General features: G+C 40.9%; 2 protein-coding genes and 1 pseudogene across 2 annotated transcripts; 2 read left to right on the forward strand and 1 right to left on the reverse strand.

The window, feature by feature from the left end:
- Positions 1–3,755: 3,755 nt before the first annotated feature.
- On the reverse strand, positions 3,756–8,644 carry LOC127585439 (tumor necrosis factor ligand superfamily member 13B-like). The gene has a single exon (XM_052042866.1). The coding sequence runs from the start codon at positions 8,642–8,644 to the stop codon at positions 7,772–7,774; it is 873 nt and encodes a 290-aa protein (XP_051898826.1). The 3' UTR covers positions 3,756–7,771.
- Positions 8,645–11,196: 2,552 nt separating this feature from the next.
- On the forward strand, positions 11,197–14,845 carry LOC127585410 (ferritin heavy chain, oocyte isoform-like; annotated as a pseudogene).
- A 1,553-nt stretch (positions 14,846–16,398) lies between these two features.
- On the forward strand, positions 16,399–20,026 carry LOC127585446 (ferritin heavy chain A-like). Its single transcript, XM_052042879.1, is given in 5 exon segments — positions 16,399–16,433; positions 16,435–16,497; positions 17,190–17,337; positions 17,484–17,618; positions 19,877–20,026. Coding segments are annotated over 5 exon segments (531 nt in total).
- The last annotated feature ends 334 nt before the right edge of the window (positions 20,027–20,360 follow it).

Raw genomic sequence — 20,360 nt, forward strand, 5'->3', positions numbered from 1 at the left:
CTTAGTTGCTTTCTTCTAAAGCTTAATATATTCTAGTATAGTTCCTCTTTAAGAAAGAAGGAAGCGTGAAAGAGGGAACCACAGATCATTCAGACTGACATCAAAGTGAAGGAAATACTAGGATCTATTCGTAAGGAAGTGGTAACATGGCACTTGGAAAGTAATGATAGGATTGTGGAGAGCCATCATGGAATTATGAAAAGAAATCATGTTGACAAAACTGTTGGAATTTCTTGAGGCTGTGGCCAGCAGAAAAGATAAAGGCAAACCAGTTAATGTGTATTGGTGCTTTTGGAAGGCTTTTGAAAGGTTATTAAACAAAATCACATGGCATTGGGACTGACTTGTCTCTGTATTGTATGTATGATGACTGGAATTGCACTCAATATTCCAAGTGCAACCTATTAATTCAAATTGAGCATTGCCTCTCTGCTTTTCAATTATATCCCAGTGCAAATAGAGAGTTTTTTTTAAATAGTCCTATTGAACCGCACTCACAACTAAAACTAACTTGTTGCTATTATAAAGAGGGACTTGCTCTGTAGTGTATATATCACACTGAGGTTCTACTCCGTCAATCTCTGCAGCTATCTGTTAATCTCTGCTCACTAAGGACATAAGAGTGTAAAGAAGTCACAAGGAAGTCTTACACAACCCAGTATTTTGAAGGATCACCTTTCCAATGATAGACTGCTTAATTAATCTCTCTGAAAAAGATCACCCAAACCTACTGATTTGTTCTGTCTGCAAAAGAAGTACATGGATTATTTGGTTAATTTCCTGGCACAGGTCCAAGACTCCCATTCTTTCTTTGAACCTGCACCCTTTGTCCTCCAATCACAATTAATTTGAAGTAGTTTTCCTCCCTTAAAATTTTTGCACAAACTGGATCAGTTCATGACATTTAAAGCTTCAAATTGTGAATGGATCAGGCAGGGTAGACGACAGCAAACGGTTGCCAGTTGTTGAGGGGTTCTTATCAAGGGAACAAGGATACAAGAATAAATATAGAAGTTTTGATCTGAGGCTGTGGAATTCACTCTGAGGGTTAGTGGTTGAGGCAGAAGCCCCATCAATATTTAAGATTGAATTAGATAGATGCATGAAAGACAAAGGACATTTAACACAAACATCAGCAGGGTTGTGTATAGTAAGGAGGATAGACTCAGGCTGCAAAAAGATATTGATCAGCTAGTAAACTGGGCAGAGCAGAGGCAAATTGAATTTAACACTGATAAGTGTGAAGTGATGCATTTTAGGAGGTCAAGTAAGTAGAGGACATACGCAATGAAATGGCAGGGTCCTAGGTAATATTGAGGAACAGGGACCTTGCTGTAGTTCAAAGATCCCTGAAGGTGGCAGCACAGGTAGGTAGGATGGTAAAGAAGGCATACAGAATGCTAGCCTTCATTAGCCAGGACATAGAATATATCAGCAGGAAAGCTATGGTACAGCTTTATAAAACATTGGGTGAGGCCACATCTGGAATAGTGTCTGCAGTTTGGTCGTCTCAGTATAGAAAGGATGTGATTACACTGGAGAGGATGAAGACGAGATTCAACAGATACTGCAGGGAGTTGTGGACACAGCCTAGTGCGTCACGGACACCAGCCTCCCCTCCTTGGACTCTGTCTTTACCTCTTGCTGTCTTGGTGAAGCAGCCAGCATAATCAAAGACCCCACCCACCTGGGTCATTCTCTCTTTTCTCCTCTTCCATCAGGTAGAAGATACAGGAGCCTGAGGGCACATACCACCAGGCTCAAGGACAGCTTCTAGCCCACTGTGATAAGACTATTGAACGGTTCCCTTATTTGATGAGATGGACTCTGACCTCACAATCTATCTTGTTGTGACCTTGCACCTTATTGTCTACCTGCACTGCACTTCCTCTGTAGCTGTGACACTTTACTCTGTACTGTTATTGTTTTTACCTGTACTACCTCAATGCACTCTGCACTAACTTAATGTAACTACACTGTGTAATGAATTGACCTGTACAATCGGTATGCAAGACAAGGTTTTCACTGTACCTCGGTACAAGTTACAATAATAAGCCAATACCAATACATGGTCCTGCCTGGGTTTGAGCATTTCAGTTATGAGGAGAGACTGGGAAGGCTGGATTTAGTTTCCTTAGAGCAGAGATGGATGAGGGGAACCTGTTAGAGGTGTACAAAGTTATGATGATATAGCTAGGGTAGACAATGATAAACATTTCCCCAAAGTAGAGGTGTCTATAACCAGAGGGCATTCCTTTAATGTAAGGGGTAAGAGGTTTAGAAATTATGCAGGGAAGATTTATCATCCTGAGTTTGGAGTTTGGAATGCACTGCCCGAGGTGGCAGAGACTCTCGCAACATTTAAGAAGTATCTAGATGAGTACTTGAATTGCCAAGGACCAAGTACTGGTAAATGGAATGAGGATAGATAGGTATTTATTGGTCGGCATGGATAGGATGGGCTAAAGGGCCTCTTTCTGTGCTGTATGACTCTATGACCCTATGACTGACAGAATATAGGAACATGGTGCATAAATGTAAGTAGTACTATTGCCTTATATGGTGAATAAAAAGTAGATAAACATAGGTGTCAGACATGGCTTAGTGGTTGCACTTTCTCCTCTGAGTTAGAAAGTTGTATGATCAAATTCCATTTGATTTAAGCACAAAGATCAAAGCTGGCATGCCAGTACTTTGCAGTGGGAATGCTACACTATTTGAGAAGCTATCTTATGGAAAAATCATTAAACTAAAGCCCTCTCTGTCCTCATAGGGAAATGTACAGCAAAATCTCAAAGCAGGTGAGTTATCCCACTGTTCAAGCTAATGATTTTCTTTTAACAAAACATCATTTAAGAATTATCACCTTACTGTTTGTGGATTCCTTCTGTACAAAAGTCTTACATTGCAATAGTGACTGTGCTTGAAAATTACTTAATTTGTCCTGAGGGCTCACAGGTAACCCACAAGAGGTATTGTGCAGATATATGACTTCTCCTTTTATCGTTGAGTTAGACAGCTTGAGCTCAGCTGGATCATTTTTCCTTCAATATACTTGGTTTTGGTATTGGCATTGTACCGAGATACAGTGAAAAGCTTTTGCTTTGTGTGCCATCTACACAGACCATGTCATACAAAATTACATCGAGGTAGTGAGAAAGATTTGGTTAATTCCTTATTTCATGATATAATGCAACAGATACAGGCAGAGGCTTCAGTGCACTGCTCTGGCAATGTTTCCAAGTTGCTGATGACACAAAATTAATAGGAAGTGTAGGTAAGAATGAATGATGACATACACTAACCTTTTACAAATCAGTCTGCAGCTCTAATTCGCTCATGATTCTTTGCTCAATTACAATGCACTCATATTTGGAATCAGTTTAGCATGTGTTAAGTTAGCCAGGTCCCTGGTCTCCAGTCATTTCTCACACCTTTCTTCAATAATGAAGTTACAGTTGCAATTTCCCGTCTATGGAAACAATCCTTGGATTAAGACGTAGATATGGTTTTATTTAAGGATGAGAATATACGCACTCTACTATACAGCCAACTGACCCAACTGCTCCCGATGGTGCCAAGATGTCACCCGTTGTATTGGGCCTTTAAGAACCAGAGATGCTCAAGATCACCCACCATATCCCCTTTAATCTCCCTCAAATGTTAATTTGTTCTTAAAATAAATATTTGGCATCCAGGAATTAGATGGCAAACTGATTATTTTTCAAAAATTCTATTTTGGTTTATTTCTTTAAACAGAGAAATATACATATACATACAATATATATAAACATCCTTTACAATACAAGGCCATCCTATAGTTCACAAATCAATTTTGCTATAGTTTCAAGTAATGCTTACACCAATCGTTCTCTTGCTTACGTCTCTCTCTCTTGCCTCTAGACTTGCCTGTAAATTTGCACATCTAGTTTTGGAGTAATCATTCAAAAAGTATGTGTCGAATCCGGTTATTTTCAAATCCACAGGTTCTTTCAGGAGTCCAATAATGAGTTGAAAACAACTTGGTGCTTCACAAAGTTTTATTGGAAAAGTTTAAAACGAAGAAACAGTCACAGAGCACATGGCACCAGCTTTACTACTAGGAGATGAGCTGAGACAAAGGAACTAAAAATGAGCTAGGGCCAGGGGGGGAAGAGAGCAAGAAAGAAAGATAAACTAGAGAAAGAGAGAGATAAGAGGCGAGAGAGAGAGACAAGCAAGAGAGTGATTACCAAAACAAACGACACCTTTTATACTTGAGATAAGAGGTACTCCTTAGATAACAATAGTCTATTCAGAAAACCTAGTAGATACCTGTGGTAAAATCAACCAGTGAGAAAACACATATTCACCTGAAGGACAAACCAATAAGCTAAGAAGCAGCCATTCCTTGTGCAGCCACTTGAGGTGTATTAAACACTATACATGTTAAAAAAAACTACTTAAAACAGTTGAATCCAACATATGCTACATTTGCAAGTAAGTTTCCAAAAGCACAACTGCATCAAGAAAACAGGTCATTAGATTGCTGTCATTCCCCAAATGTCTTTTGTGACAGTAGCACTAAGCTCTCCCCCTTTGTCCTATATAACAGAATTTGTATATTCGAAATGCTCAAGATCAAAAGTTCCTTTCCTCAGCAAACCTCAACACATTTAGACCAGACAATACAAGGTCTCAATGTGTGGCCCAATGAAATACTGCAGACCACAATAATTAATGCTCCTTTAAAAATAAGTCTAGTAATTCTTTGATTCCTTTAAAAGAATTTTAAGGATCCTGATTCAAGAAATAATCAAGACATTTATAGGACAGAATGAGGGCAACTGGTCCATTATGTTTATGCCAGCTGACAAATTATTGTGATTAGTTCCACATCCCAGCTTTTGGTTTGAAGTCCTGCAGGTTAGCAAACATCAAGTTCTCATTCAGGTAGTTAAACGAGAGGGGGTTTCTGCCACCACTCTCAGACAGCAACTGTTAGAATCTCACAATATTCTGGATGAAAAACTATTCTTAACTTCCTTCTGATCTTTCTACCAATTAACTTAAATATACATTCATAGATGCTGCCTGACCTGCTGAATATTTCCTGCATTTTCTATCCTTATCTGTAAATATATACATTCCTTCAACATTGGTCCTTTGGTTCTGATCCAGGATCTTGACCTGAAACATCGACATGCACCCTTTGCCTCCACAGATGTTGCTTGACCTGCTGAGTTCTTCCAGCGTTTTATTTTTCGTTCCAGATTCCAGCATCCGCAATTTCTTTCATCTTCCTTCACCATAGCTGGTTCTAAATCCTGAAATTCGCCACTCACAAGGGAAGTACCTTCACCCCACGGAATCCAACAATCCAAGGTGGTGTTCAGGCCTAAATGTTGCTTCATACAGGTCTGGTATGACCTCTGTTCTTAACGCTGCAGTCAGTAAAGAAAACTAACCATTTGCCTTAAACACCTTCAAGGTAAATATATGCTTCTAAATGCCTCAGTTTCTCTAACCTCATTTTTTGTGTACAGGCCCTCACTGGGATACAATCGCCTGACTTATGGGCACCCATACATACGAACAAGCTCTCACAGATATTATTAAATTCAAACAAGAACCAGATTACATGTAACCTTCCCTCAGTAATCAGACACCACTGTCTCTTAAGAATACAGGCTGCCAGTTTCACCACAGGAAGCCACTTAAGAGAGGTGTTTTTGAAATTGTCGAACAATTGCTTCTATTGATTCTTGCACAACAATACTCTATTAAACAACGTAACATCCACTGATACTTCAAGCCCACCGAAACCAGCCATTGGAGTGTGGGACATCCTGACTCTGTACCATTGTAACTAGGTAGGAGAAGGCAATAAATAAATTTTCATGTTAATTTGCCCTCATTAACACTGTTCATTCCAATACTGTATTCCAATACGGTTACCGTATCGAGTGATTTTGTATATTTTCCGACTTATGGACAAAATCAACCTATGGACAAAAATTGACTTATAGATGTCTGTAAAAAATGGAACCCGTTTGTTACCCAAGGTCAGCCTGTATTTCTTTGCTATGTCTTCATTACCTCATTTGTCTTCCTGATTGAAATACAATATCTTACGCTGAGAAAGTCTATTGATTCTTTCAGCGGCCCAAAAATTTTTTCCTCATTACTAACCTCTTAGTCAAATTTTTGTATCATCTCATAATCCCTGCATTTGGGCAAACTATTGACAGAGAGGGGCTCATTTTGCTTGATTTTTGATTTAATTTCTGAGATTTAAAAAAAATTATTGTTAGGTAAAATCAGACACTTTCAGTTACTAAAATAAATCACTCAAGACATGCATAGACTTTGTCTCTATAAAATGCTATTAAATTGAAATCTTAACTATAGCTAAGTTCAGATTTTACTTTAATTATTTCTGTAAAATCTTTATTTTATGATTGGACACCTCCCCTGAGCTATTCATTCTGGTCACACTACTGGTGCATCCCAAAGCAGTTTGGATCAGATGTCTACAAATGTTGTGAAAGCTAAGTGTGACATTCTAAAATAAAAGAGAAATTCTGAATATTTAAAATATATTGCCAACAGATGAGAAAATGAAAGCTGTTTTCCAGGCAAATTCTTGGATCCGATTTGCCACTTTCCCCTGGATTCTAAGGGCTTTACTTTTCCATGTGACGTTTTCTCCAAACAACTTGCTCAACTACAAGCAGACTGCATAATGTTCTATCTTCACCTAACCTCCAGGAAATTTGTATTCTTTCCAAAACTTTGCCCAAATGGTCTGTATCTTTCTTCCTGTGGAAACGAAAATGCAAAATTTACACCTCTAGTCTTGTGGCAGTGGCAGCGATGGAGTCCTGTCTTGTTCTTACCACAGAAGAGCCGCAAGAGTCAGTGAAACTTCCTTCTGTTGAATCCATGGAAACCTCCTTGCTGCTGTTTTTCCAGAATTTGGAGATGCTGATTACCCTGACAGTGATGGTGAATGGTCTCTTACAATATTTTCTCCAAATTCTTTCATTTACATGGAAGGTGCTAACGCTTCCTATTGATCTCTTATGCTCATTCTGTCAATTTTTATTTCAAATTTGACAAACTTATTGATTATAACTCTTCGGTCCTCTTACTGTTTGTCCCATCTCCAGAAGGTTGTGACCAATCATTATGTTGATAAGGCACTTAAATGTTTTCTTCATGTTTATGTTAGTGGTTCCAGACAGATTTTCCCTTGTGGGCATTGCTGATAAAACAGGCAATTATTCCCATCTCTAATTGCTGCTGAATCCAGTGATTTGTTAGCCCAGATGACAGTTGACAGCCTGATTGCTATATGGAGCTTCTTTTATAAGTCCCAATAAAATATCCTCCATTCTGTAGTTAGTGCAAGGGATGGAGATGTGGAATTCTTCCATGCAGTTTGGCTTCCTGTAAGTTTGACATATTCTGGCTTGCCCCTGTATTTCACGTATCCTCAACTTCGTCCAATTGCGAAGCAGATAGAGGCTTTGCAAGATGATTCCACCCAGGTTGGCACTCAGATTTGCTTCAACCTGACTTTTAACAATAACTAAAATACAGAAACTTGTACTATCTGTTCCTTTCATTTTCCTGTTGCATGAGAAAGACAAAATTGTTTATTCTTTCTATAATATTTATTTTAAAACATCAGGCATTTTTCCACCACAGTAAATCAAGGAGTGTATATTGATGGGATCATTTTCCTATAAATACGGAGTCACTTTGCTTCTAAAGCTTTGGACAACATTTACAGCAGTTTTATTGCTCCAAAGAACGTCCCGTCGCCATTTAGTGCAATTTGTGCTTGTATTCGTGGTATTACAAGCTCAAGCTCATCTCCTACTTCAAGCTGTGCAATGCCAGCTGTGAAACAGGAATTATTTGGACAGCAGGCAGACATGTTCTGAATGCACCGAAACAGAATCACAGTGTGTGGCTCATTGCCAACAATGCTGGCTTTATTCCTTTTTATAAAATGCCCCATTGTAAAGGTATTATCCTTATACCACACTTGGCTGTACACCAGAAAGTAACCAGCTTCTATCACAGAGATTTTATTACCTTTCTTGTCAAGAGCACTTCCCTTTTTCAAACTGAGAATCCAGGGGACGGTAGTAGCTTCCATTTGGTTTTGATTTGTATCAGTTCTTCGTTCAACTCGACAGGATTGTTGTGGTCTTCCCGGGATGCATTTTTGACAAGTACTTGCTCTTACAACCGGTCTTTGGACATTGGAGGCGATCAGTTGCACACAGGCCTGTTGAGCTTCTTCAGATAGTGATCTGCTTATTCTAAGTTTCATTCCATCTTTTGATTTAGCCTCATGGTACAGTTGCTTCTTGAAAACCTCATTAACCTGACTCACTGATCTGCTCCAGTTGGCTGCTTGGCCCTTATTTAATCTTGCCAGGTCTTCCAAACGATCCAGGTGGAATTTATATGTGTCCAGTTCCTCTCTCATCGATAAGATTTCTCCTTTCAGTGCAAGGACGTGGTGTAAAGCAACCACTGCCACATAAGTCGACATCAGAGCTGCTGAAGTTAAGACACAGGCTGAATAGATCAAACATCTGTGTTGTATGTCGTAGCTGGTCTTTTCTTGTTCTGTGTTCATCTTCATCCCCTTTGTAACGGAACTGTTGCAATAACCCATCCAAAACTCAAGTGCCATTTCCTGTCAGCTGGTATTTGCAAAACTTGTACATTATGTCTGCTTCTCTTTTATAATCTGACAGGTTTTATAAATCCACTGCAGTCTGCAGGCAAAGACTACAATTCAAATTCTTGAACTAAACATTAAAAACAAGAGGCAAAGAGGAAATTTGTGCTAGTATCTTGTTTGTTCTCCTGCTGTTAACAGATTGACTGTCCCTATAAAGGATAATATCTGATAGGAAATGTAACTATAACAGACACGTAAAAATAAACTGTTTTATCTGGTCAAGGGAGAGGGATAGGAGTCTGGAACTCAGCGCCCAATAGAGTGGAAACCAATATCTTTGCCAAAAGTACCTGGATGAGCACTGAAGAGCCGTGAACTGCAGGGGTAATAGATAAAGGGCTGGAGAGTGGGATTAAACCAAAGGCCATTTTGGCGATAGGCAGAATAAATTCTTCCTGTGCCATGTGCTTATGATTCTTCACAATTTGACAATGCATTAATTACAATGCATGCTCCTACTGCAGATTCAGCTTCTCTTGGGTTATAGCCTTTAGATAAAAAAAGATCTCATGCAATGATTCATTATGAAATGGGCTGAATATTTTGTTAGTGGGAGTGTGCCGGATAGAATTAGCAGCTACTGCTGGCATAAAAATTCTGGTCCTCTCAGATCCCCATCATCAACATCCTGCAGCAGCAGTTGGAATTGGAAACTCAAGTGGACCAGTTGGATAAAGCCTGTGTTTATAAGAGCAGGTCAGAGAAGGAGAAGTCTGTGGCAAATATCTTACTTTATGACATGAGCGAAACTTTCCATTATCTTGAGGTCACATCAGGAGACTGGAGCAATCTCCACTTGCTTAGATGATCACAGCTCCAACTACCCCTCATGGTCAAGTATCCAGGACAGCCTGCTTGATTGGTACCACAGCCACCACGCCAATCATTTATTCCCTCAACCATAGGCACAGCGTACCAACTACAGCAGTGTGTGCCATCTACAAAATGCATTATCTTGACAACACCTCCCAAATCCAGCAAAAAGGATAAGGGCAGCAGGTGCATGAGAATGTTGCCACCTACAAGCCTCCCACCAACTGCACACTGCCCTTCCCTGGAAACACATCACTGCCTCTTCATCATCGTTGGGTCATAATCCTGGATCGAGAGGTTAGTTATGGCTAGAATTAACTCCTGCCTGAGCAAGGACGTGGACCCGCTGCAGTTTGCCCACCGCCACAACAGGTCTACAGCAGACGCAATCTCACTAGAGCACCTAGACAACTGCAAGACAACACGTCAGGTTACTGTTTATTGATTACAGCTCAGCGTTCAACACCATCATTCCCTCAGTACTAATAACCAATCTTCAAAACCTGGGCCTCTGTATCTCCCTCTGCAACTGGATCCTCAACTTCCTTATAGGGAGATAACAGTCAGTGTGGATTGGTAATAACATCCCCTCCTCACTGACTATCAACACAGGTGCACCTCAAGGATGCATTCTTAGCCCACTGCTCTACTCTCTCTACACTCATGGCTGTGTGGCTAAGCACAGCTCAAACACCATGTATAAATTCGCCGATGACACCACCGCTGCTGGCAGAATCTCAGATGGCAACGAGGAGGCTTACAGGAGTGAGCTAGATCAGCTGGTTGAGTGCTGTCGCAACAACAACCCTGCACTCAACATCAGCAAGACCAAGGAACTGATTGTGGGCTTCAGGAAGGGGAGGTTGGGAGAGCACACACCAGTCCTCATTGAGGGGTCAGTGGTGGAAAGGAGGAGAAGCTTCAAGTTCCTGGGCATCAACATCTCAGAGGATCTATCCTGGGCCCAAGACATTGATATAATCATATAGAAGGTATACCAGTGGCTCCACTTCATTAGGAGTTTGAGGAGATTTGGTATGTCACCAAAGAATCTGACAAATTTCTATAGATGTACGGTGGAGAGCATTTTGACTGGTTGCATCACCGCCTGGTATGGAGCCTCCAATGCACAGGATCACAAGAGGTTGCAGAGAGTTGTAGACTCAGCCAGCTCCATCATGTTCACAACCCTCCCCGCCATTGAGGACATCTTCATGAGGTGGTGCCTCAAGGCGGCGGCATCCATCATTAAGGACCCTCACATATCCAGGACATGCACTCTTCTCATTACAACCATCAGGCAGGTGGTACAGGAGCCCGAAGACCCACAATCAACAATTCAGGAACAGCTTCTTCCCCTCTGCTATCAGATTTCTGAACGATCCATGAACCCACGAATACTACCTCATTATTCCTATTTACTGCACTATTTATTTTTTGTAATTTGTAGATTTTTATGTCTTTGCACTGTACTGCTGCTGCAAAACAACAAATTTCATGTCATATGTCAGTGATAGTAAATCAGAGTCTGATTCTGATTCTGGAACTCTTGCCCCTACAGCATTACAGGAGCACCTTCACCAGAACTTCAGCAGTTCAAGAAGGTGGCTCACCAACATCTTCAAAGACAAGTAAAAATGGTTAATGAACACTGTCTGGCCTTGCCCGGAAGAGTACGAATCTTCAGTGATCCTTGACACCACTCAGCCACAACTACAGTTTGAGATAAAGTCTGCTCAATCAGTCCATGAAACAAACACGTCTCAAGAGAAAACAAAATAATGCTCTCCTATCCCTTCCATTACCCTAGCAACAACAAATCTTCAGGTATGCTCAGTTTTGATCCTTGGCAGCATTTCACATTTCACACTCTAGTCCAAAGGTGTTTTCTCTACCACTAGGAAAATTTCCTTCCTTTATACACATGATCACACAACATTCTGTCATGGGACAAGTCCTTCCTGTCACATCACAAGTTGTTATTATGATTCTATGACACCATTACAGCAAAGATGCTGTTTAACACAATAACCATGACCACAGCAGTGGATGTTAAACAATGTTAGTTGCACGTAGAACAAAATGTTGATAAACTAAGTAGAATGTATAATATCCACATTCCCACTTCCTGCAAGGAGCAATGGATAGTTTAGAGATCTTGCAGAAAGGTTTAGTCGGAAGTTGGCTCAACGCCACAAAGAGCAAGGTTTAACAAAGGCTCTGCTGCCCAACTGAGTGGCCACCAACAATGACCACATGATGAACATCACTTCCATCAAATCTGCTTTTGGTTTGCTGTTTCCTGCATCTCCTTTGCCATTAGTGGTGTAAGTATCCAGATTCATTTCCTCGTCAATGACATCCCCTCGGAAACCAAAGGGCCAGTGTTGTGACACGAAGGTACATAGGTTGCAAGCACTTCCCACAATGAGGTCAAAATGGAGGTCGTGCATCGCCATTTTCACCTCAATGTCTTGTCCACTGGACCAATGAAACACAGAGTTTAAACCTAATAAGGAGCCTGTCATCACCTAATCCTGAAGTGAATGAGTGAAGCCAGATGAGACACCGGACCCAAGAATGACCATTGTGAAAGGCAAACAATCCAGAGGGACAGGAGAGGGGAATTTAATTTTAGGGCAGTAAGTTGTGATCTAGAGTGCACTACCTGAAAGATAACTGAAGCAGATCCAACATTGATCTGCTTTTAGGTAAATACCTAAAAGGGAAAAGAATGCAGAGAAAGCACATCACAGGATATAAATGGAATACTGTTTCAAAGAGTAAGCATAAGAACAGGGCGAAATTGCCTCTCTCTGTTTTGTGTGAATGCACCTATGTTGAGTCAAATGGTTAGAGAACATCTGAGTTTCATTGTTTCAACAAGGTTAAGTTATTCTTCACTGAATCCAACCAGAACGGAGTATTCTGAGGGCTCAGACTGAATATTACCAGGCAACATTTCACTTGAATGTAACTCAAAGGAGTGAAACGTCCCTCCATGCTAGTCTAAGAAACACCGCTTCAGGAAAAATACAAGAACTAATATTTGACCAAAGGTTATGATTTCTAGGGCATAAAACAAGAAAACACTTTCAGATGTAAGGCCATACAGAGAACCCAAATGCTGGCACATAACAGAAATTTCCTAGAACCTGAATTTTTCTAAATTGATACCTCCTCCCCCTGATTTAATGGCCCATCTTCCACTCTTGTTCATTGGCACTTGGATTCATGAGCAATTCCTAACTGGCTATCAGGGAATGTCAATCATCATTGGTGAGGTCATCCTTAACCACACTGCAGGCTGACCTAGCTGTATAAGTACAAGGGACTTCGCTGGGTGATAGTAAGTTGCAGTTGTGTACTGAGGAGTATGGCTTCCCAAGGTGTCAGAACTACCACAAGGACTGTGAGGATGGTGTCAACAAGCAGATTAACATGGAGCTCTATATCTCCTATGTTTATCTCTCCATGGTGAGTCTTTCATCCCTTGTTTGAGGTTGTCATTTTCAATGATGAACTTAAACTATATTCCTTGCTGGGAGATACTGTGGACATTTGTACACTGTAGGGTGATCCTGAGTTAATGGTCTGGTTGTTGCTCCAGTTACCCTTCATTTAAAGGGTTTAGCAAGTGTAACTTGCTTATGACTAGTGTTTGTAAATGATCTCTCATTGTTCTGTCTTTAATGGGATCTATTAATGAACCCAATGCTAGTTTTGTGTTGTGGATGTGCTGTACTATGATGAACCTGGCATTTGGGTTCTCTTGAAAGCCATGGTGGTTTTCACAGCATTATCCAAGCACCAGAAATTTCCTCCTTTTGATGAAAACTTACTGTCCATGAAAATATGCACAGGTGGAAGCAATGCTTCTGAGCATATCCTGGCTCTTCAAAATCAAGAATCATCAAATAGGCCCATGTCAAAAAACAACTTGGCCACCTGCATGAGTGCCTGATAGCAAGTGGATCATTACTTTGCAGCTGAAGCATAAATAATAGTAGGGATGAGTAGCAATTCTATTTGTAAACTGGTACCTAGCATAATGTGACCACCAACATTGCTCATGTGCTATGTGAGGGCTACATAATGAGCTGCAACATGTGATGTGAATTGACATTCAAGTTTGCATTTGTTTATTGGATCAGAATCTGTTTGCCAAGTTCAGTTTCTCAATCTGAGTTGAGAATTTCCTCATTGCAAGCAACTGAATTGAAGCTCTTCAAATCTCTCAAGTCTCTGTACTTTGACCAGGATGATGTTGCCCTTTGTCACTTTGCTGAGTTCTTCAGGAAGCAGTCCCATGAGGAATGGGAGCACACCAAAAACTGATGGAATTCCAGAATCTCCATGGAGGCCAGATCTTGCTGGAGGACATCAGGGTTCAGCTCAACAAATGCAGAGCAGTCTGTCTGGTTCCATCAAAGACTTTAACTAATTCTGTCTGCAGCAAATGATTCTACTTTACTTAGTTGATACAAGTGTAAATACTAGAAATATTGCTATCCTCTTTGACTGTTTCTTCCACTTGTGTAATTAACCCACTTGGTAAACAATTAACAACATGAAGTGTTGCTTTCCTTGGCAGAAGCCAGAGCAGGATGAGTGGAACAATGGTCTGGAGGCAATGCAGAGAACTCTACAGCTGGAGAAGGGTGTGAACCAGTCTGCTGGATCTACACAAACACTCCACTCAGCACACTGACCCTCCTGTAAGTTTTTAATCCTGTATGGATTTGGGGTAATATGGGTGGAGCTTTGTTTGGTTCCATTTACAGGATCTCCAGCCCAAAGCTTTGGTTTCTCCTGGATTGGCCAGGAATTGGTGAGGATGGGAGGCCAGCTGATGTGATGTTGATGCAGCTATCCCAATGTGACAGGAATTGATGGAACATATGGAAATTCCCATGAATATCAACTGTGCCACTTCGTTATGGTCAGATTCAAACATGGGGGTGAGGAAGTAGTTCTAAATTGCTTTGTATCTGCTCCAGGATGTAACTACATTCTCTCCTTCCTTCCAGCTGTCTCTTTCTGAAGAGCCACCATCTGGATGTGCAAGTGAAGATGATCAAGAAGCTTGGAGATCACATCACCAACCTGAAGAGACTGGGAGCTCCTGAGAATGGCCTGGGAGAGTACCTGTTTGACAAGATCTCCCTGGAGGAGAGTGAACAAATGGACTTGAATTTGAAACCACCTGTTGGAATTGTAAAACACTCAATTTGTGTGAATCCTCACATGATTAGTATGAAACTATTGGAGTGTAACATCAACTGAAAATAAACTTCAATAGTGTACTTGCCTTGTTCTTGGTGACTGCTCATTTTTAAGTTTGGTTCCATATTTCTGGGCTGAGTAGCAACTGTTTTGGTCCAGAGCCAGTGGGGTCATTCCCTTTGAAATTAGGGTAAATCCTTTTCAATATTGAGCATTGTGATAAGCATAATAGCTTGCAGTACATTAGTGGTTTTTAAAAATGCTGATTCTCACTTGAATTGAAATACCTGGCCTCAGAAGAAGGGCCCTCAGAGCCACAAATGGTGAGGCTTAATGGCAGGATGTGTTGTCTGAATGAGTGGCCATCAACATTCCCCATGTGACAAATGTCACTGTGGACATATCTGTTCTAATTTTGTTTCTTGTGTCTCCTTTGATTAATTGGTGTAAATAATCAGATTCATTGATAACGTTTCTAAAACAAGGGCCAGTGCTGTGACTGGTGGAACTAAACTGGATTAGTTGCAAGCACTTTGCCCAATGAGGCCATGACTATGGTGATGGCTAGTACCTTGCCCTCTGGACCAACTAAATAGAGATTTAACCATGAGGGAGCCTATCATCATTAATCCAGGAGAAAATGACTGAAAGCAGATGTGAGGTTGGATCTATGAACTATCAACATGAATCACAAAGGATCAGAATTGGACAGGAGGGGGGACTTCTTAAGGCAGCAAATTCTAATCTGGAACACAGTACCTGAAAGATGACAAGCAGAATCATCTCTGTGGAGGTGGTAGTTTGTGGAAATCCTAAAGCAGACAAACAATTGCAGGAAAAGCACAACATGGAGAATCGTTTCAAGGAGTAAGCAGAAGAACAGAGCTAAATGGTCTCCCTCTGTTCTGTGTGAATCTGTATTGAGTCAGCTGGTCAGAGAACATCTGAGGTTCATATTTTCAACCAGGTTACATTATTCTTTACTAACCAGACCTGAGTATACAGATCAGACCAAATTTTACCAGACAGCATTTTACTAGAATAAACCCCAGAAGAATGTCACATCCCACCATGTATGGCACTGTTACAGCCCCCGCAACTGATGCTCAGACACACCCATTCTCCAGGAAGGAAGAGGGGACATTCACAGCAAAGTGTTTCCATTTCTCTTTCCAGTGGCTGGTTTCAACATTCATTAAAAACCATTTGATTGTTTTGAGAAACCTTAGATGGTCCCAGAGACTGTAGAGAAATAGAAAATTATATCTCAATCAAAATTGTGATTCCTGGAATATTAAACAGGAAAATACATTAATTTCTAAAGCAACTCACATCGTCATACCTTATTTCCCAAAGCATGTATTTTTTCATTTCCCTGTATGGCACTTGATCTCGCCACCTCCTTCCCCTTATCTTAAACTCATCCTTCACTCTTGATCATTGGTGTTTGGATTCATGAGCAATTCCTAACCGGCTGTCACAGAATGTCAATCATTATTGGTGAGGTCACCCTTTCTCACAACACAAGCTGACCCAGCGGTATAAGAACATGGGACTGACTAGGTATTATGACACTTTTTGAGCTTCCAGGTAGTAGTTTTATGGAAAATAGGATGGCTTTCCAAGTATGTCAGAACTACCATAAGGACTGAGGATGGGGTTAACAGGCAGATCAACATGGAGCTCTATTCTTCATATGTTTATCTCTCTATGATGAGTCTTGAAGGTTGTATTTTCTTTTCCATTAGTTACAGTCCATTGAGGTGTTTAGGAAGTGAAGGTTGCATATGTCTCCTTGTGTTTGTAACTGAAGTTCTCATTGCAGATATCTGTTCAATGGGATCTCTGGTAATACAAAGGTTGGCTTTAAACAATGGGTCTGATAGACAATAGTGAGCCCAGTGTTTGGCTCCTTTTGAAAGCCATGGTTGATGTTATAGTAGTACTGAAACCCCGACTCTCCTTGCTTTATTCAATTAAAGCTTCCATGTGAATTTTTTCTTAGGAAGAGGTCATAAACATAATGACACAACACACAGATAACCAATTAAGAACCATGCTACAGTCCCATGTAGAAAATATAGATGGCACCATTCTTAAGAATCAGATCCCAGTATGTAGCAGAGGCATAAATATTGGCAAGGACCTGTGGTAAACTCCATTCGTTGTGAATTGGGGCTAAGTCAAATGTGACCTCCACATTGTTCATTTGAAAGAAGAGTTTTTTTTTGCTGCATTGTGTACTTTGAATTGAAATCCAGGTTGGATTTCTGTTATTTGATCCAATTTGGGGGAAAGAACTTCCTGAATATGTTTGAAACAAAAATAGCTGCAGCAAAGTTCAGAGTTGGGACTTTGCTTGTTACAATCTAGATCAAAATGAAATTCTTCAACTTTGTCTGCAGTCCTCGTACTTTGACTGGGATGAAGTTGTCCTGCATCACTCTGCCAAGTTCTTCAGGAAACAGTTCCATGAGGAATGGAAGCATGCTAAGAAACTGGTGGAATTCCAGAATTGGCATGGAGGTCAGATCTTGCCGGCAGACATCAGGGTTTGGTTCAGCAAATGCAGAGCTGTCTGTTGACAACCCCCATGAGGATACCTGAAGCAATTGATTCCTTTTGTTACTTTAACTTGGTAAATGTAACTTCTACTTGTGTAAGTAATTCAGCTCAAGTAAATGGTGTTACTTTTCAGAAGCCAGAGCAGGATGAGTGGAACAATGGTCTGGAGGCAATGCAGAGAACTCTGCAGCTGGAGAAAGATGTGAACCAGAGTCTGCTGGATCTGCACAAACTCTCCACTCAGCATACTGACCTCAATATTAATTTGGTATTAACTTGATCCTATTCCCAGACATCCATAAATGAAGGTTTGATCTCTCCAGATCAGGCATTGGTGGGGAAACTGTTCCTGTTGTCCCAGGTTTTAAGCCCTAGCATGGAAAACGTTTGGTTATAAGAGATTCCCTTTGTCCTATCCATCCTTCCCCCCAGCTCTCTCTGCAACTTTCAAAGGGCCTGATTCTGTGCTGTTGATTCTGATTTTAACTGGATATACTTTCAGTGAGTGAATTGGGTTGGTTCTAGGTTGTATAAGCATTGGCCTGTAACCAACTCCACCAATTAAATGGCAAACATCTGGTCTCCTATACAAGAAACAATAAATTTGGTGGTATTAGAAGGAATAGAATGAGCTGAACAATATCCTCAACAATATTTTGCTTATTGGAGGCAGGCCATTATTTCTTAAATGTACAAACTAAATTCAAATTTGCCTGCTGAATTGCTACTTTAGAAAATCTTTGAAACAATACTTGCCACATGCACCCAAACAAGCATCTCCCAGTAACTTGATACCAGCCCCTGCTGTAGGATGTGTGGGACCCATAGTGTTCCCTATCAAATGATCAATGTTTTTGAATCATAATGGGTTAGTATTGTCTCCTTGTACACTGAGCAATGGATTCTCGGTACAGCTGGAATTGTGAAATAGTTGTACAAGTTTAGCAATTGTGCAATCTTCAGCGATCAGTTCATGTGCATGTGGTTTTATTATCTCAACCACATTTTCACTGGTATTTGACTTGCGTGAATATTTGTCAGTAATAAAATATGTTCATTGTTAACTTGAGCTCTTCCAACTATGAACACCCCCACTTCCTCCACTGATTGACATTGAGCTTGGATCCTGTGGAAAGGATTAATGCCTCGAGCCACAAGGTTTCCTGAAATGTTCTGGTGTCCAACTGAGTGAATGTGATAAATGTCAGTTTGACCAAAACTGCTTTGGGTTTGATGCATCCTTAATCCTTTGACCATTATTGCTGTAAATATCCAGAAAAGAGGGTGGGGGGGTGGGGGTTCAGTGTTAAATGATTGTAGAAATGTGAATCGGTTGGAAGCACTTCCACAGTGAAATTATGAATGAGGGAATGGTTAAACAGGGAAAGAAGGGAATATTATTGGGATCTGGGGGACACTGTCTGATAGGACAATGACAGGATCTGCTTCCTATGTGACATTTGATAGAAGAAACAGTTGCAGACAGAACAGCACAAGGAAGAATTGGAGAGCTATATCCAAAAGCAAGCACAGGATGCAGGGCCGAATGCCCACCTCCTGTTCCATGTAAACCTATGATGCCCCAGACTTGTTCCCTCTTTGGTTTTAGGTTCTGAGGTGACTGAGGCCTATGTGGGACTGCAGATTTTCCACAGAAGTGCATATCGAGTCAGGGGGGTGGTGGGGAATACTGGATGGGTTGTTTGAGACCATGTGCCCCTGCACTGCTTAGGCAGGGTCACTATGTTCTTGATGCATGGAGTTGAGATTCTCCTCCACTGAGAGGTCATGGGCTAGGAACTAGTGGGGATCTTTCCAGTACCCTGAGGTACCTGCTGTAGTTAGTCCCTGTCTAGGGAGCATCTGTGCATAGATCACTGCTGCCTAGTAGACTATAAATATTGTGCCACATCTGAAGTCCTGATCTTCAAACAACATTTTCCAAAATTGACCAAAGGTTGTGCTGGAGCAATGAAGGTAATAATGAATTTCTTCAGCATCTGCCTTGAGAGGTGGACCAATTTTTCCATCTCTTGTGTTCAGAGGGCAATGTTGTGCAGTGGGGGCAGTTTGGTAAAGAATTTTACCTTTTTTTAAAAGGTCCATTCTGTTGTATACTTCAGTGGAAAGAGCCCACAATGACTTGGAGCTCCACCTGAACATGTGCATGAATGTCTCCACCACAGTTCAACCACTGAGGTTGGGGTGACCTTGGTTCCTGTGTGGAACTGACAGGATGATCAGTATCCCATTAGTCCAGTAAATCAGATCCACTCCAGGAGAAGCTTGTTGAAGGGGAGGTACAGCAAGTAGAAACATTGGGGAAAGAGTTGAGACTTGTGTAATGTCAAGGCTGTATCAATTAGATCAGTTGTGATCCTCGTGAATGGTAGGATGACCATGCTAAATGCCAGGGTAAGGTTGGTTTGCATTTCTTGTGGATTGCTTCTATCCAAATTGGAGAGAAAAGCTTGTGTTCCTTGATATCTGCTGCAGGATATAACTTGATTCCATCCTTATTTCCAGCTGTGTGACTTCCTGGAGAGCAACTACCTGGATGAGCAAGTGAAGATGATCAAGAAGCTTGGAGATCACATCATCATCCTGAGGAGATTGGGGGCCCCTGAGAATGGCCTGGAAGAGCACCTGTTTGACAAGCTCTCCCTGGAGGAGTGAATGGGTGCACATGAAGGTTGAAGCATTTTGATTAGTAATCCAACCAGAATTGTAAATGTCTTATCCCATTTCACTTTGTACAAAGCTATGAAATGTAAATAAACTATTCAATCATGGACTGGGATGGTCTCCAGCTGCTTATTTTTAATCTTGAGGTTTTTAGGCTGAGTAACAGATGTGTTTATATTTAGACACTGAGCTACACTTTTCCCCTTTGAAATTTGACTAAAATTAAGAGCAAGTCTGAGGAATTTGACTAGATGAGTACTGCAACCTGGCTGTGAATAAAACCTTGTATACAATTGTTTATTCAATTCCTTAAAGGATCTACTTC

The sequence above is a fragment of the Pristis pectinata genome, chromosome 33, assembly GCF_009764475.1.
Source record: "Pristis pectinata isolate sPriPec2 chromosome 33, sPriPec2.1.pri, whole genome shotgun sequence".
NCBI classification, from domain to species: Eukaryota; Metazoa; Chordata; class Chondrichthyes; order Rhinopristiformes; family Pristidae; genus Pristis; species Pristis pectinata.

Excerpts from the sequence above, each read along its gene's own strand:
- LOC127585439 (XM_052042866.1), bottom strand. The coding sequence starts at position 8,644 with ATGAAGATGAACACAGAACAAGAAAAGACCAGCTACGACATACAACAC.